This window comes from Hyaloscypha bicolor, assembly GCF_002865645.1.
Source record: "Hyaloscypha bicolor E unplaced genomic scaffold K444scaffold_52, whole genome shotgun sequence".
NCBI classification, from domain to species: domain Eukaryota; kingdom Fungi; phylum Ascomycota; class Leotiomycetes; order Helotiales; family Hyaloscyphaceae; genus Hyaloscypha; species Hyaloscypha bicolor.
In genome coordinates, this window is record NW_020194554.1 from 833,503 (window position 1) to 852,104 (window position 18,602).

Genomic DNA, 18,602 nt, shown 5'->3' on the forward strand with positions numbered 1-18,602 from the left:
AACAATCGTTAGCGAAATGCCCTAAAAGCACAGACTTATGCGATCAGGCTCGTTACGAGAGCCAGTGCCTCCAGGCATAAAATGCCAACTCACAACCTTCACGATCACAGGCTCTCCTCACAGAACTCATTTCGCACTATCTCGACCCAAGCCAGCCTAAGCTTCGCCATGGCATCCAATACTTCAAAGAAGAAGGGGTCAAAGAAGGGCTTCCGCATGAAGGATCTTTTTCGATCTTCGGAGACATCGAGGGATCGCGCGACTATACCTAGTTATTCAACCAGTCCGGGCCCCATCGCTCCACCTTGTGATTCCAGCGCGAACAACCCTGCACGGGCTGGTCCTAACGACCATCTACCTCCAAATGCGTCTGAACGACAGAAGTTGGGCCTTATGCTCTTGACGCCGGTTTTGCCCTCTGCCCAAATTGATGAACGGTCCCCAGACATTGTCGCAATACACGGAATATGCGGAGATCCACTGAAAACATGGACGCACGAAAGCGGGGCTCTTTGGTTACGCGACTTCCTCCCAAAGGACATCAATGGCGTCCGGGTGTTTTCGTTTGGTTATGATGCCGAAGTGGCCCTCACAAAGTCTCTAGCGACGATTGATACTTTTGCACGGTCACTACTGAACAACATAAAATTGGAAAGAGACGGAAAGGTTTGTGCTGTTATTTATTTACCGTCTCAATTTGTTTACCAAATATATTCTCATCTTAAGATTTATAAGCCTCTCAGTTGTAGGATTCCAGCCGCAAACTTTAACCCCCCCTCTCCCTAACTAATAGTTGGAAATAACTGACGTGTTTGAAATAGCAACAATCTCGACCTTTGATATTCATATGCCATAGTATGGGGGGTATCGTGCTTAAGAAGGTATTACTAGCCTATATGATTATATAGAAGGCTACTCACTTAATTCTATAGGCTCTTACCATTGCCCGGCTCGAGGACGAAGATGAATTTCCTTTCCTCCGAACTTCGATTAGGGGAATATTTTTCTTGGGCACACCTCATCGCGGTGCTGACGCAATTAGATGGCCGCAGTTATTGGCAAACATTTCTGCCGTTGGCCCAGTGTGGGCAAAAACTACTCAAGCTACTCAAGCTACTCTAGAGTAGTCTTGAGTAGAGTAGAGTAGAGTTTGAGTAGCGTAATATAGTACTTGAGTAGAGTAGAGTAGAGTACTACTCTAGAGTAACTCAAGAGTAGTCACGTGAATATAGTAAATCAGTATTTATTTAATTATTAATAAATAAATAAGATACCCATTAAGTAGCAGTATATAATTTAAACTAGAGCTTATATAAGGCTATTTAAATACTACTTTTTTTCTATAAAAAACAGATTTCCCTTCTCGGAATCTTTCTTTTCCTTCTTTTTTCCTTCTTTTTTTACTTCTTCTAATTCGTCTTTAAATAACCCCCAGCTTTTTAAGCAAGATATTATCTTAATAGTACTCTTATTAAGTCTATTATGTAATTTAGATATAATAAGAGTACCTTGAGAGAAGAGTTTGCCCTTAATAGCCGAGGAAGCCTAAGAATATATGATGGTTCTACCTTGCTTACCAAGCCTTGCCACTACTTGATTGGGCAGTGTAGTGGCGCTAGATTCGGGCCACCCCGGAGCCTTACCCAATTAGGCTAGCGTGTCACGTGTAACGTCACGTGTAACGTCACGTGCGTACTACTCAACTACTCTAAAATATTCTAGAGTAGTTGAGTAGAGTATTGAGTAGAGTATGAGTAGTGAGAAATTTATTTGAGTAGAATATGAGTAGGGCCCACTACTCTACTCTACTCTACTCATTTCCCACACTGCGTTGGCCTCTGTGTAAGTTCTGGTCTTACAGGTTCTACCCGGAAGGATCTACTACAGAACCTAGAGCGAAACTCCGAGACCCTAAAGACAATCTCAACGGAGTTTCGAAATCAAGCGAAAGATATCAAGATTTTCTCGTGTATCGAGCAAAACACCACAACCCCTCTTTCAAAACTGGTAACCTTCCTTGATTGCCTAGCAAGAAAATTTCTTCTCTAACCCTAACCAGATTGTCGATAGGCACACAGGAATATTGGATTTCCCTGGGGAGATTATTATACCTATGGACGGTTGTGATCACCGCACTATGTGTCGCTTCTCAAATGAGGACGACCGCAATTACCTTGCTCTCAAAAGCCGAATCAAAGGGTTGCTTGGTGAGTATGCTCCTACCTGAGGGTAGATTCGAGTTACCCGCGTGGATTTCGTGTTTGGTTAGCATGTAAATAGCCAAAACTAATAAATATCTATATGTTGTTAGACGCTTCAGAGCGAGCCAAACATAGCCAGAGTACCGGCACTCTAGCTGTCTGTGGAGTAAGCCCCGAATGGAAAGGTAAGATAATGCCCTATGAAGAACAGCAATCAAGTTCTGAGCTAAAACTCTCTAGGTTCTCATCAAGAAATGAAGACAACAGACCAAGCGGGTAAAGTTATCAAAGGGACCACCGTACCAAGCTAGAAGTGCTAACTATGGCGCATAGATTGCTTGAAGTACCTATACTTTAAAGAGATGGAAGCACGTCAACATGAAATAGTCCTTGCAACGGAGACAACATGTGAATGGTTACTGCAACATAGCAAATTCAGACAATGGACTCTCCAGAATAGGGGATTGCTCTGGATCAAGGGCAATCCAGGGACCGGAAAATCGACAATAATGAAGTATGTCCTCCAAAAAATGAGCCATAACAAGCCTGCAGTCCAAAGCAAGCTAGTTATACTCTCATTCTTTTTCCATGGCCGAGGCTCCACACTCCAACATACCCCCCTTGGCTTCTATCGGTCGATTCTCCATCAGATTTTGGCCCACGTTCCCAGTGAATTGTCAGATCTCGTCACCGATTTTAGGAAAAATTGCGAAGTGAAAGGGAAACCGGGCGAGAAATGGGACTGGCACGAAGTAGAATTACGAGCTTTCCTCCGGTCGTCAATTCCCAAAATCTTGGAATATTACTCGATCCGAATCTTTGTGGATGCGCTTGACGAAAGTGGCGAAACCGCGGCGGTTGAACTGGTGAAAGAATTTCAAAATCTTATACAGCGGTACCCAAATACGTCTGGTTCAGTCTTCAGCATATGTTTTAGCTGTCGTCGCTATCCTATTATCAATTTCAAAGGGGGACTAGAGATCTGCGTCGACCATGAAAATTCCGAGGACATCAGGACGTATATCCAAAGCCAACTACAAGACGAAAAGCACCAGATAGTGGAAACTATCATACAGCGAGCCTCGAATAGCTTTCAATGGGCCCGTCTCGTTGTTGATCGCGTCGAACATATGAGGAGAAACGGCAAGAAAGAGAAGATGATCAAGGAAGAAATTCTGCGCATTCCTCCGGACCTCAACAATTTCTACCGAGAAATCTTGGAAAGCATAAGCAAAGAAGACATACCTGAAGTGCTAAACCTTATCCAGTGGATCCTCTTCGCTATACGACCCCTCTCCTTGGATGAATTACGCTTCGCCACCGCTATCGACCCCGACCCTCATTTATCATACACTTCTCTACGACAATGTGAAGATGAAGGAATCCTGGCAGAAAACAATGACGAAATGGAGAAAAGGGTGAAGTCTATATCGCGCGGCTTAGCAGAAATCCAACTGCACGACGATATCCCAGTGGTTCAGTTCATCCACCAGTCAGTCAACGACTTTCTGTTCGACGACGGTCTCCAAATACTTTTTAGAGAGCGCTGGGAATCGCTAGATTTAGCCATAGGTTTAGCACATAACAGCCTGTCCCGGTCTTGTATCCGCTACATTGATATGGAAGAGATAGCTTGGCAGAAGAGTATAGACTGGAACGAAGCAGCCGAATCCGAGCTTGCTTTTCTAGAATATGCCACAACGTCATGGCTGCCACATGCAGAACAAGCATATGCGAAGAGGATCCCCCAAGTCGATTTATTGAATTACTTTTATTGGCCTTCGGAAGATCTTCTAGGACAATGGGTTGATATATACAATACCCTCGATGAATACTCTCCTGTCTGTCCATGTCAGAAAACGACTCTTCTACATATTGCCGCTAGATACGGAATAGTCGATCTCCTGTCGGCTGCTTTAGGGACTTTGAACGGAATAGACATTAAACCCGACCCAATGGACAACGACGGTCGGACGCCGCTCTCGTGGGCTGCTCAGGAGGGGCATATAGCCGTTATTAAGCTACTACTCGCAACTGGTAAGGGCGAGGCCGACTCGAAGGATATAGATGGTCAGACACCGCTCTCGTGGGCTGCTATAAAGGGAGACACGGCTATTGTCGAGCTACTACTTGCGACTGGCAAGGTCGAGGCTGACTCAAAGGATAAATGGAAGCGGACACCGCTCTCGTGGGCTGCTGAGAAGGGATATACGGCTATTGTCGAGCTACTACTTGCAACTGGCAAGGTCGAGGCCGACTTGAAGGGTAAACATGGCCAGACACCGCTCTCGTACGCTACTAAAAGGGGGCACACTGCCGTTATTGAGCTACTATGCAAGTATATTTTAACTCTTTAATTTGTATTATTTTTATTTTTATAACTAGAGTAGAGAGGGCCTAGGAGAGCCAATAGTTGTGTGTTTTCCTTAAGATACGAAAATATCAAGAAAATGTAATTGTCGGCCATATCTATGTGGATTCCTCATTAGAATCGTCATTGAGTCTATTTTGTCAGTCTCGTCTAAACATTCAGCAGGTCCCAGCTCCAGCCCCTAGGTGCAGGACCGTAAAATGGAAACGGGACTTTTGTTCGCTCTGTGTAGAGAGTTTCCCGTAGCCTCTTTAGCCAGCTTAATGAATTTCTCAATCCTCTTGATTTCATCAGGGCCTATGCTGTTGTTACCCAGAGCACCACGATAGTGACTTTCACAGTAAGTGGGCTCTGGGTTTTCGACCATTTTAGCAGTGACGAGTGACTCTAGGGTCTCGGTAGTAGATGGTAGACTAGACTTCCACGCGCTAAGAATCTCGGCAAAGATTTCATTCTTGACATCCCTCCCAAACTTCAATCTCGTGGTTAGCGGTAGAGATCAACATCAGGGATACCGTCTCAACTCGCTGAAGAATCTTGCCTCGACGATCTGAAAGGTTGCGGAACACCCATAGTCTTCAAGGTCAAGAATTAGCACAAACTTGGATTGATTGAAGAGATCAATGTACCAATGTTTCTTGCGACATTGAAAAAAACTCAATGGCGATGAATTGCTCACAATGGTAGCCCCAGGACTAAAAATGGTCTCCTCAACATATATTAATCCTCAAGCCCGGGAGAAGGAGAAATATGAATGTACTTTCCTTTCCCGCCGTGCTGCATCGGTGAAGACTGCGACAGCCACCATAAAGTACTGACGATACTGACCATCGCCTTCACCACAGTTACAGACCAGCTCCTTCGTATCCTCTTCAGTCTCTAACAAGGTGTCGATGTGATTAGCCTCATTGACCTCAGCCCGCCAAGCTTCTTCTATCATTGCGGTCTTAACGTAGCGGTTGTGATTTGCTGCAGCCTGCACCGATCCAACTGCACAACATTTAAATCGCATTCTTGGGCGGCAAGACTAGAGGGGGGGGAGGGGTTTCGGAAGCGTCGTCGGATGGCCAAATGGGTCTCCAGCCACCTGACGAGGCTGACGTTCGAATATCCTTCCCAGAAGATATCCACATTTGCTTTCCTTTGTAAAGATCCAACACCGGATAGCTCAGCAAGTCCCGAGTCAACTTCCGAAATAAACGCTGAACCCCTTGGCGTCAGTTGTGATGCGGTTGAATGCCTGATATAAGAACCATTTGGCGCTTGCTGTACCTCGCGAACTCCTCTCGACCTTTTTTCTTGGGCAAGTCGGATCCAAGAGCCTAGCAGAAAGGTGGAATGTTTGGGATGGGTACTTCTGGGAAAATCAGATTGATGTTGAACGTGCAGTCAACTTCCGGGTCCAATGGCTGCTTGGCAATCAGGAACTGGGCGCTGCAGGTGAAAGTTCGGAGTCCTTTGGCCTTCTTGAGCAAATTTTTTTCATGCAAATCTTCTCTTTTCCATTTCTTGAAGAGCAATTTTTGATCAGCTGCTCCACCAGGACCAGAATTAATATTAAATGTCCAGCATTGAGTGGTACTGGGTACTTGTTGAGCAGTGGGGCATGGTTCTGTCCCACAACACGCGCTTGGAGCCTGTCCAGACTTTCCGCTACAGACAGAGTGAATTCGTGCAATAGCTTTTCGTTTGGAGCCGGGGCAATATTCGCTTCTGTGCGAAGTCCTGCCATTCTTGGGACTTCTTCTCCTGTCGGTTGACGCTTTCTATCTAATCTCGAATCAGCACTCTTCGTAAGCCTCCAAGAACGCGGTGCAAGGCACGGGGATCCCGCAAACTCCCTGAGAATACCCGGGATATTTGATGGAAAGCGAAAGGCCAATTCCATATCAAATGCCAGGAACAATTTCCCGTCCTTTCCCAGGTCTTGGTCTCCTTCTAAGGGTTGCTCTCGGGACACATGCTGTCTGACCACTCTATATCGGAGAAGTGGGTTTTGAAGAAAACCCCAGTTCTTTGATTGCAATGGGTGGGGCATTGACTTCGCTTGATCCAGACAACATGGCACTTTCAGTATCTAAGGCCACTATAATGGTGGTCCATTTGTGTCGGGTCCCAGCCCTCGCATGTGTAGCCTTCAGAGGCTCTACTCTTACAAAGCAAAAGCACACTTGTCACTAGATAAAGGACGAAGAAGAAACCGATCCAGCTGCAAAGGGCGGTGCTAGAATGTAAAGCCAGACCAGGCTCGGCAAAAATACCTGAGGCATCGATACCGGTATCGATAGTATTAGGTATTTTTCAGGTATCGTAAGAATCGATACGTATCGATACCTTATCAATTCTTACCCCTAAAAATTATCTCTCTATTTTATTATTTTATTTATATAAGAATATATTTATATATAATTCCTTTAATTTCTAGTCTTTCTATTAAAAAATTTATTTACTATTATTAATAAAATTTAATAATATCTTAAATTTAAAATACCTCTCGTATTCGGAGAATTAAGCCCCGTATTCGTATTTCTTATCAAGGCACTAAATATATAAGCGAGCCTCACGAAAATCTCAAAAGCTCATTTTTACTTAAAATGGCCGCATTGAGATTAGTTTTAGCCTAAAGTATAAGATAAGTAGCTAGATAGAAAGCCTAAATTAAGGAGAATATTTGCGCTACCAAAAATTTTCTTATAAGAGAAGTAGTTCGAAAGTTAATTGTGATTAAAGGGGAAAATTAGGTTCAGGGAATCGATACTACTATCGATACTATCGATACCTTACGATTCTGGCATCGATACCTATCGATACCGGAAATTTAGGTATTTTTGCCGAGCCTGAGCCAGACACTGGGCGGTTGAAGCTGTTGGCCGTCTGAGGGGCTCTCGCATATGCAAGGAGACCGAAGAAGTCCTTTTTTTGGATTAGACTTCCCGCAAGATACCAGAGTTGCTAGGCAAACGCAACGCATTTACAAACTAATTCTGTAACCAATTACAAAGAATTGATCAGCTCACCCGTCTTACCCTTTCTAACCCCCAATGATTTATATCTGCCACGCAAAGCACTCAGAAAGGGATAGAAAGAAGATAACGTATATATTGCCCACTTCTGTGTATCAATCCTTTAGACGCTGAAACCACCAAACACTCTTCAAAATGACGGGCGCAGCCCCCATCAAGGCCGACACTTCGATGCAGGATGCACCGTCAGATGCTCTTGCGAAGCCTCTCACTAACCGAAAACGTCATTTCAAGCATTTTGAAATCGCGAGTTCGACTTTGTGCAGCACAGCTCTGGTGCAACGAGAATTGCCCTCTCTACTATCGCTCAGGATTGAGCTTTTATATCGCTGGAATTCAAGATGTCAGCACAAGCAAAGACATAGATGCGGCAATGCAGCTTTGGCGGGCATGTGTTAATGAAACCATTAAGGAAAATAAAGATTTTGCCTGGGTGGCATATTGTGGTGGACCCGGACGTAAAATGGACCCGCACTCGCAGTACATCGAAATCTCGATTTTGTTTGCAACTTTGCAGGCCAGGAAGTATGGAAAGCGTTGGACCTCTTCCGAATTGCAAGGTGCCGAGACACTTCCTGCTCAAACACAGCTTTTTGATAGATCAGCCGATCGAGAGAGCTGTCGGAACAGCCACGAATCTCCAGCACGTCTCATATTGATCTGTGAAATCTCATTCTTCCGCTGGCAAAAGGAAATCGACGTCGCCAACTCCTGGCGAGTCCCGGATTGATCTCCAGCGGCACCTCTCCCCTGTGTTCCCTCAGCCTCTGGCCTGAATCCCCTCCGTCACGCCGTCACGGCAGCAAAAGCACGATCGCGACTCGAATTCTGCTTCCGTGAGAGCATCGACCCAAGAGCTACTGGTCGAGCCCATCGGAGACTGCTGACATTAAATTGTGCCACGTGTTTGGCAAGAAAAAAATTGGTATAACCTTAGGGGAGATTGGTGAGATAAGCCAGAAGTCAGATCGCCGGCAAGTATTAACGAAATCAGACCCGGACATCAGAAGCTGCTGCTCCCTTTCGTGATTTGCCAAGAGGGGGGGGGGGTTAGGAGGTGGATTGATGACTAAGCAAGCAGTCATTCCACCGATCCGCTGGATCAGAACCCCACCGCGCGGTCGCTACTGATACTGTCCAAATCTTGTGCACAGCGACCCCAGTTCGCTTATGGTTGGCAAAATTCTCTCGAAGCCTACAGTAGAGAAGGAGCCCTCACCAACTTCTCTGACGAAAAACAGTGAATCATCCCTCCATATTGAGGAGGATGCAAAAACAAAGATAAAATTATTAAAATATTGCGTCCCTCGCAATGGTGGGTTTTACCACTAATCTTTGAATACGTTCTCTTCTCTCTATTGCCTAAGTACCATTTTACTAAAGTCTCTTTTCAGCTCCTGGGAGCGGCGACGATTCCAGAGCTGAACGAGGCTTGGACTGGTGGTGTAGACAGGGGTACCTGCATGCGGCGTTCCTGTGGGGCGCAGCACAAGACCCACCCACTCACAGGCTGGCTTCGTTCAAGTTCGTCGGGAGCCTGCGAGGCTGCGGGCTGGCCCAGAGCACGCCAATAATCAGGGATCCGAGCAACTAGAAACGGCAGACTCCGAGACTCGCTTTGCGACCAACCTTTGTGGCACACCAATATCGCAGCCTTATCACTGCGAATAGCCTCTGTGAGGATAATTATTTAAATTTTACATCCTCACGTGACGGAATAACGGCACTTCCCTGGTAAATGACTTAGCGGCAACACCGTATTGTCTGCAACTACAGGGAAGCCTAAGTCACTCCGGCTGGTAAAGATCTAGATCTGTCGGCCAATGCAGTCTATATAGTGTAGCATGAACATTGGACTTCTTTCTAAGTAAGACTGCACTAGCAAGTGGCAAGCAGAAAATCGGATGCGGAGCGCGCACCGTGACGCCGGACACTCGTTATCGAGAGGAATCAAGGAATCGCCGAGACTATTACTTTCGTAGATTAAGCAAGCCTCAACTTTTCAGCACGTGATCCATTGAAAGGGCTCTCATTCGTCAGAAATTCTACAGTAACGTGACCGTTCAAGGCCCGTGCCCGAGTGACCAAAAAACTCCGACCCTGTCTAATTTCGATCAAAATCATTCCCGAGTATGCGGAACGGGCAGGTTTTACAGCAGACGCTCTGTTCGACCCCAGATGCTGGCGTTGGCGGCAATAATATGCGAGTCCGTCCTCGCTGCAATTTGTAGACAATTGCACGTGCTGGTTGGTACCTTGGCCTGCGCACGATCCATGCTACGGTTCGTGCCTCCTGAATCATTGTGGGACCACCCCAGCCAGAGTATTTCGTCGAGTAGCAGTTTGACATACTTCTAACTCCTCAGCACGGCTTCATGAGGCCCAGATAACAAATCTCAGCCTCCTATCCAAGTCCAACAACGTGTCCAGCGCATCCAGCCCGAGTCTGCACAGCGTGATGGCGAGAAATTTCTTTTGCATATTTCTGCAAGCCTCAATATCATGGAATATTGGAAACAACGAGCAGCTGAGTGGGGCAAGGAGAAGCGAGTTTAAGATGTTTCTCAGAGATGTCCCATGGCTGAATGATAAGTAGGTAGTACAAGAAAAAGAAAGCAAAGCCATATGTCTCAGCTTACCATAATTAGTTAGCGGGTGGAGAATCTAGCCCCTCTTAGCCCCCAAAATCGTCTTAACCTTTCACTATCTCTGGGGAATCTGCATTGCCTGAGTAATATTTCCCGTGGACTAGACGCCACCTATTTGTCATAGGTATCAAGTCCTCTCTGTTTCCTCAGTTAAGTATAGTATAAAATTTCTTTTGCCCATTTATGCAAGCCTTGATATCCTGGAATATTGGAAGCGAGGGTCAGCTGTTTGAGGCAAGGCATTTCATGTTTGGCTTAGCTAGCGAGGCATGGAAGGACAATGGTATAAATAGAAAGATGTTGAACAGAACAGAAAATGTCGAGCCTAGCATGGAGTTCGATCCACCTCCAGCGTATACGTTCAGTGACCCACATTCTAGCACGTCTCCCGAATCAAGTATACAGCGTTCATCAGATATGGAGACCGAGCTCAAACATATTGTAATAGCCGTCATGGGTGTGACTGGAGCAGGCAAGAGTCACTTCGTGCAGAGAGCCACCGGCGCCGATGTGGAAATCGGACATTCGCAAGCATCCTGTAGGTCCCTATTGTGTATGTAGTATTTGCGACCTAGCTAACATGACATGTAGGCACACACGAGGTTGCAAACTTTGATCTTATTATGCCGCCTTACCATGTACACTTAGTAGACACTCCGGGTTTCGACGACTCTTTCAAGAACGATGCCGAGATCTTAGACGGTATCGCAGAATTTCTACGACAGGTACACGATCAGCGAGGCAAGCTGTCTGGGATTCTCTACCTCCACCAAATCACCGATGCCCGAATGAGAGGCAGTGCCCTCAAAAATCTGACCATGTTTCAGAAATTGATGGGAACACGTGCGCTCACTAACTGTGTTCTGGTCACTACCAAGTGGGGAAATGTTGATAAAGCAGTAGGTCAGGCCCGAGAAGAGGAGTTGCTTCAAGATGCGAGGTTCGGGTGGAAAAATATGGTTGCGAACCGTGCACAGGTTGCTAGATTTGAGAATACCTCTGAGTCTGCAATCAGGATCATTCAATCCGTTGCTTGTTTGAGGGAATGCGTCCCTAAGCTGACGGAGGAGCTTTGCTACGACAAAAAGAAGCTGAAAGACACTGCTGCTGGAAGGGTAGTCATTGATACTTTGAAAGAAGTAAGCGATTTTATTTTCCCATTTACAAAGTAGAAAAGCATGCTAATAAATATAGCAACTTGCCGACAAACAAGCTGAAATCGAACTCACCAAACAGCAGCAAGCGCAAGCGCTTCATGAGAAAGACACTGAGTATGCGAAACAGATGCAAGAGCAGAGAGCTGTTCTCGAGGCTGAGATGAAGAGGGTTCGGGAAGGTCAAGTGCTGATGGAGCAGAGAGTGGAGGAAATGAGACGAACTTCCGAGGCACGTGCATTGGAGATTCGTGCTGCCGAGAAAGAGCGTAGAAAACACTCTACCAAACGCACTGTCGGAAGATGGGTTGGCGGGATCCTTGGCACTGCTGCTATTGTCGTTACTGGTGGAGTGGCCGCGCCTTTAGTTTTAGGTGCAGCGGCTGTGGCTGAAGGTGTGTATCATGAGGAGAAAGTCGATGATAGGAACAAGCTCGATAGGTTGCATGCTGCGGCTTAAGGTTGATCTTAAAAGGCACTTCGTTGGACTTTTCTCAGTCTTCTTCCCCTTGGTGATTTTCTTAGTCTATTAGGTTAGGTTACGATTTCTATTTGAATATGTCTTATTCCCCATAATCATTCCTAAGGTTTGAGATAAACGTGAATTTTGATTAAGCTTTCGGTGTCAGCAGCCCGGGTTATTGCGGTGGGCTATATATCTTGCGTCTACCAGTGGATTTCTGCGTAGCATTAGAGAGCAGACTTCCCTGTCTGTTATTAGTCTGCGTCTTCGCTCCTCTGGAGTCTGGACTTTATTGGCTCGACTGCCTTCTCTAGGAGATGCGCGCTCAAGAGCTATAGCCTGAACCCGACGTCTCTTAGACGGCGTTGTATCGGATACTATTACCTTGCTTGAAGTGCTTAATACAACTTCCTTACTTATCTCTAATATCTTTAATACTCTACAATATGTATTATATCTGCATTTTGTCGCCCAATCTCTCTCTACGGGGCTTAGCAGAGTACGGAGTGCGAAGCTGAGACTTGTGCTAAAGTATTCAAAGCAAGTCACCGGTACTGTCATATCTATACAACCCACCAGCGTGACTCACAGCGGCGCGAGTTACAAGATAAATGACAGCGATGCCGATGAGGTTTCGATCGGGAGAAGAATACGGTGTCGGAGTCCGGTTAAGAAGATCGTGGATTTGAGCGCGGCGAGGCCGCCGACAAGATATAATTTAGGCGCAGTGCCGTAAGGAAGTTGAAGGGATCTTGAAGAAATTCAAAAAGATTTTCAAAGGAAGGCATTTGAGTCTAGACTATAATATGCGGTAATAGTAATAAAATAAATTAGAGTTATAATACAAGTTAATTTTGAAACTAGCCTTATATATATACTTAGCTACTACTTATATCTTTTAAATAAAATTATATTTTTATAATATATAATATATTAATAAATAAATCGAGTATTAAATAAAAGAAATTCTTATTATATTATTAAATATATATTTATACTTCAAATATAATTTATTATTATTAAATTAATAGTTTTATGATTTCTTGTATTATAATAAGAAAATAAAGTTAAAATTATTTTAAAATAATATATTTTTATTTTAAAATTTTAAAATATTTATTAATAAATAATATAGTAATAATATTAATAATAATATATAAAATTACTAGTATTAAATTAAATATAAAACTAATTTTTATTTCTTTTATAAGATTTAAAAAAGTATCTATTAAAAAGAAAGCCTAATTATATATATTATATATATTATATATATAATTAAAGAATTATAAAAATATAGCTTATAATTTAAATATTTGTAATAGCTAGTTTTATATAGTATGAAAGAGAAACTATAATAAGACAAAAACCCATATAAAGTATACTAGAGTATAAAACGTAACTTAATAGCAAAATAATAAATTAAAAGTATAAATAATAAAGTATAAATAGTAAAGTATAAATAGTAAAGTATAAATAGTAAAGTATAAATAGTAAAGTATAAATAGTAAAGTATAAATAGTATATAGTATATAAAAGCTTAATTAATTAAATATTTATAAGGGATTATTCTTTAAATCTATAAAAAAACTAGCTTTCTTATATAATTTCCGCAAGTTATATATAAAAGGCTATAGCCTTTATTATATAACCTAAATCTCAAAACCGCTAAAATAATATAATTTTTAATAAGTATAGCCTGCTATATTATATCCGACTTCCTATTTATTTATACTTGTTTCCTAAATACCAAAAATAATAGAAAAATCCTACTCAGAGTCTGAAATAATAAAATATTTAGGATTCTCCTTTATTAATTAATCTAATTTCTTTTCTATATACCTAAAATAAGACTTATTATCTTTAAATAGTCTTATTTCGTATTTCCGAACTTGCTTAAAGGCAATCCGAACCTGCTTAGTTATATTCTTATACTAAATCTAATATAGTTCTCTATATTAATTAGTATTTGCCTTTAATTATTACTTAATTTCTGTCTTTACTATAGGGTATTAAGAAGACTTATTATAGCAAATCATATTATAAATTATACTAATATATTCTAAATAAATAGCTTTTTTGAATTTCATATTATTTATAGTATTCTTAAATTAACCTTTAATAAAAGGAGAAAGCTCTAGATAAGAGGCTTTAATAACTTTATAAAAGACTTCATTTTCGTATATTTTATTCTTAATAATAACTAGACTTATTAGAACTATAGTAAAAGGCCTATTAAGTAGCAAATTATTATTAAGCTATTCTTTAACTTATATATTATCCGAGAATTAATATTTTCCTATAATTTTAGACTTATAAATTACTTAGCTAAAGGCATTTATTTATCTAGTTAAATAAACTATATTTAGAGTCTTTTTTCCTACTATCTTTAGCAAATATTTATTTAATTTCTTAGCTACTTCTGGCTTAAATTTATTAGAAATAAAAAAGTAATTAATATCTTTAAAAAACTTCTTATTAAAAATAGTAGCCTTCTTATAATCTATAAGGAAAATATAGCTAATATTCTAATACTTTTTACTAAGATAGAATTCATTACTTAAAGCTTTAGTAATAGCCAGATCTTTAGTATTGCCTTTATACTAATTATAATTAATATTTCCAGAAATAAAGTATTAGACTAGCTAAGAGTAAATAACTAGGTAAATAGAATATTTACTTAATATCTCGTAAAATCCGAGCTATATTAATAGATCTATTATTAAAAGTTAAGAGGCTAAGATAAAGTAGCTATTACTAAAATCTCTATATATTAATATATATTTTTTTCTCGAAAATAAAACTATAGTATTTCTATTTTTTTTATTAAAAGCTTTTAAATACTAAGCTTCTTAATCTACTTTAGGTAATTCTTCTTATAAATATAGCTATTAATATCTAGATTAGTAATACTAGACTCAGGAATAGAAACTATAATATTAAATTAAAGCTATAGATTTAGGCGGAATTAATTAGAAATATAATACTTATATTTATATTTCTTAATTTCCTAGTTCTTAAAAAAGAAATCCTATATTTCCTTATTTACTCAAGTAATAGAAATATATTTCTTACCTTTAATAACTTTATAAATCTTAGTAACTAGCTTTAAAGTATTCTTAATCTCTTATATATTAATAAAGAAAGTATTAATAAATTACTAAGTATATTTTATATAGAAAGCTTTAAGAAATCTATTATTAATCTTATAATATTCTTATTTATAAATAAGTTCCAAAATACTATTATATATTTCTTTAAAAATATACTTATCTTATTAAGTAAGTATTAATTTCTATTTAGCTAGTATTTTATAGATATACTAAATGCCTTTATTAAATTCTCTGAACTTAATATCCTGGTTTTTCTATTTCTTAGTTCTAGATATAAATACGGGAATCTTTCTAGATAATATCTTTTCTTTTAAAGTAAAGAGATTCTTTTTACTTTCCTTTATTTTACTAACCTTATATTTGGTTTAGTACTTAGATCTCTGCTATTTATTAGAAATCTTAGGCTTAGCTTACTCTCTATTCTTATTAGGTTCTTTTTATCTAATTATACTAGTTTTACTAGCTTTACTAATAGTTTTCTTACTAGGCTTTATTAAATTAGCTCTATTTTTCTTAGCTAGATCTAGTTAAGTTAAAGCTAAAATTATAATAGAAGCCTATTTTTTAGGCTTATCTCAGAAAGTAGGAAAAGGCTTATTATTATAAATTCCTTTAATTAGAATTCCGGAAGTATTAAAGATATATTATCTAGCTTTGAGATTATTAGCTAATAGTAATTTAAATTCTAATTCTCTAGGTTCCGAAATAGCTTTAGTATATTTAAGTATCTTAGTAATATCTAATTTAGTAAATATACTAGTATTCTAATACTTCTTATTCTTAATATACTTTAAAATAGCTTTATTAATTAACTAAATAGCTTTATATACTAAAGCTTTTATCTTAAAAAAAAGTATAACTTCTTATAAATATTTTTATTAAGGTTATTATAAATATTATTAATATATTAGCTAAAAGCTTTATTATATAATATAATTCTATTCTAATTCTTGGTTTCTAGACTATTTATTATAGTCTTAATCTTATTAAGCTTTTTTTATTTGCTTTTAGAAATGCCTTTAATAATATTCTCGAATTCTCTATTATTAGCTTAATAGTTCTTTAGTTAATTCTAGTCTAGTTCTGTTTTTAATAAAGATTTTCTATTTTAAGAGCTTATTATATATATTACTTAGCTTATCTAGAATATTTATATTAAATTCAGTAATTATAGCTATCTTTTCTAGTATTAGTAAGTTTTCTATAATTACCTAAGCTTTTTTAATATTCTAAACTTTAATATTATTAATTTATAGGCTTTTAATAATACTATAGCTTATAAGAACTAGTTATTATACTTTACTAGTTTAAGGAATCTATATTTTGGCCATTTTATTATTTTTAATAAATTATAAAAATATTATTAATATAATAGTTATAAGTTATAGAATTAAAGGTTCTTGAGATTACAAGAATTTCTTTTAAGTATATTCTAAAATAAAGAATAAATTAAAATAGGCTTGGATTATATAAAGGTATTATATATATTCGAGTTTTTCTTTTTTTCTAGTAAGAAAATAAAGCTAAAATAGTAATATATATAATAGGGAAAGTAGATATAATAATTAGATATATTTAAGATAATATAATTATAAAAAATAAAATACGGAATTAGGCTTCTATTATAAAAAAGAATACAAATATATATATTTAAGGAAATATAATTAAGGAAATAATTAAAGCAGATTAAATTAAATAGTAATAATAAAAAAATAAGAAAGTAATATAATAGAAATATAAATATAATAGTAATATTTAAAATATTAGAATATAGAAAGAAATAATAAAAATTTTATAATATAGATATATTCTAATTTCCTATTTATTTAGAAACATTTTTATTAACTCAAAAAATAGTATAAAAAAAGAGAAATAATATAGGAAATATATAAAAAAAATAAGATATATAAGTATATTAAAGATATTAGAAAAATATAAAATAAGTATTAATAAAAAAGAAATTAGAATAATAAGATTAAGAAATAACTTAAAATAAGGTATTACTTTTTCTAAAACTAATTTATATCTTTTCTAAAAGCTAATTATATTTATTTAGTACTTATTAAAATCGACTTTATATAGTATAAAACTATTTAGTTAGTTAGGATTCTAAAGTAATATCTATATTTATAAAAGTAATATTAAAAATATTAGAGATTATAAAAGAAAAAAACTATAAAATAGTATAAATAGGGTTTATAATACTATTATTAAGTTTAGAATAGTTAATATTAAAGTTAATATAAAATATAAAAAGATTAGGTATTCTGAATTAGTATTAAAAATATAAGAATTATTTAGATAATATTTAATAGTAAGAAATAGATTAATAATAAGAATTAGTAAATTATATTAGCTTTTTAAAAAAGTAATTAGTTCCCGGTAATAAAATAGTATTATAGTTAGAGAAAAGATTTTATATAAAAGAAGTTTTTTATAGAAATAAGAATATATAATATATTAACTAAGCCTTAATATATACTTTTAAAATAGCTATAATATATATCTTAAATATAGTTATAAGTATATAAGAAAAGAAATAGGTTTTCTAATATAAAATAGGCTTTAAATAGGCAAATCTAGTTTATCTAATATTTAAGAGATTTCCAGAATTATATATTATTAAGTATTTTCGGAAATAATTATTAGATTTAATAAGGTTTCTCTTTCTTCTTATAAGGCTTCTAATTTAGCTATTTTATTTATATATAACTTCTAATTAGGAAATTTATTTAAATATTATAAAGAAACTTATAATAGTAGTTTAAATTAAAATCAAGATTTATAGATATTATAATAGGGATTTAATTATTATATGGATTTTGGATCATATATAGGTATTAGATATGTGGGTGGAGGTAAAGAGGATAGGAAGCTAAATAAGTAGAAGTAATAATCTTAAGATTCTTAATACTAGTAATGAAATAATACGAATAGTCAAAAATAAAAGGCTCCAAAGGTTAATATATTAGGAAGGCTAATTATACGTATAGACAGAGGTCTTATATAATCCCTTAAACTAGTATTAGTATGCCTGGGAAGCAGGATACGTAATAGTAGTTATGGGATAAGAGAGAAAAAACCCTATTATATAGCTCTCCCCTATTATTCATAATTATTCCCTAATTATAATAAAAAATATACTAAGCCCGTATAAGTATAAAGCCTAATAAAACCTGGAAACCCAAATAGTTTCTAAAGAAACCTATAGCCTATACTCAAGACTTTCTATACTTCTCCTATTTCTCTATTTTTCCCTGAAAAAAGAATATAAATATAGTAATAATAGTTATAATAGAATTATATATATCTTCCATAACTAGTAAAAGCTTATAATAAAAGGAAAAAGCTATATTCTAGTAATTATAAAGAAATAATATTAGTTCTACCTTCTCCTATATCCGAAATACCTAATCTTTCCCTTCTTTTCTTTCTAGATAAGTATTCTAGTATAGTATTCTTATTTTCGGGTCCTTTATATATCCTTAATTCTCTTATTCCCCTTCTCTAAAGATACTACTATTTCTAATATAGTAGAGCCAAATACCTTGCCTTCTAGCCTTCCTCTCTGTTTTATCTAATATTTCGTCTAATTCCCTTACTCCTTCTATAATAGTACTATCTTTATATGA

At 37.3% G+C, this 18,602-nt stretch overlaps 5 protein-coding genes across 5 annotated transcripts; 4 read left to right on the plus strand and 1 right to left on the minus strand.

Annotated features, from left to right (window-relative positions):
* Window positions 1-119: 119 nt before the first annotated feature.
* Window positions 120-1,096, plus strand: K444DRAFT_556820 (uncharacterized protein; the record flags this gene model as incomplete). The annotated part of the gene is made up of 3 exons (XM_024876764.1): window positions 120-666; window positions 822-881; window positions 933-1,096. Coding segments are annotated over exons 1-3 (720 nt in total), but the record flags the coding sequence as incomplete, so codon positions are not given.
* A 1,437-nt stretch (window positions 1,097-2,533) lies between these two features.
* On the plus strand, window positions 2,534-4,315 carry K444DRAFT_500500 (uncharacterized protein; the record flags this gene model as incomplete). Its single annotated transcript, XM_024873341.1, has 1 exon — window positions 2,534-4,315. A coding segment is annotated over one exon (1,782 nt), but the record flags the coding sequence as incomplete, so codon positions are not given.
* Window positions 4,316-5,788: 1,473 nt separating this feature from the next.
* Window positions 5,789-6,735, minus strand: K444DRAFT_330655 (uncharacterized protein). Its single transcript, XM_024871957.1, has one exon. The coding sequence runs from the start codon at window positions 6,608-6,610 to the stop codon at window positions 5,993-5,995; it is 618 nt and encodes a 205-aa protein (XP_024740157.1). The 5' UTR covers window positions 6,611-6,735; the 3' UTR covers window positions 5,789-5,992.
* Window positions 6,736-7,730: 995 nt separating this feature from the next.
* Window positions 7,731-8,325, plus strand: K444DRAFT_626987 (uncharacterized protein; the record flags this gene model as incomplete). Its single annotated transcript, XM_024882744.1, has 2 exons — window positions 7,731-7,845; window positions 7,907-8,325. 2 exons carry the CDS (start codon window positions 7,731-7,733, stop codon window positions 8,323-8,325), a joined length of 534 nt encoding a protein of 177 aa, XP_024740158.1.
* Window positions 8,326-10,660: 2,335 nt separating this feature from the next.
* On the plus strand, window positions 10,661-11,874 carry K444DRAFT_584937 (uncharacterized protein; the record flags this gene model as incomplete). The annotated part of the gene is made up of 3 exons (XM_024877894.1): window positions 10,661-10,781; window positions 10,835-11,382; window positions 11,438-11,874. The coding sequence occupies 3 exons, from the start codon at window positions 10,661-10,663 to the stop codon at window positions 11,855-11,857; spliced, it is 1,089 nt and encodes a 362-aa protein (XP_024740159.1). The 3' UTR covers window positions 11,858-11,874.
* Between the last annotated feature and the right edge of the window lie 6,728 nt (window positions 11,875-18,602).

Excerpts from the sequence above, each read along its gene's own strand:
- K444DRAFT_330655 (XM_024871957.1), bottom strand. The coding sequence starts at position 6,610 with ATGCCCCACCCATTGCAATCAAAGAACTGGGGTTTTCTTCAAAACCCA.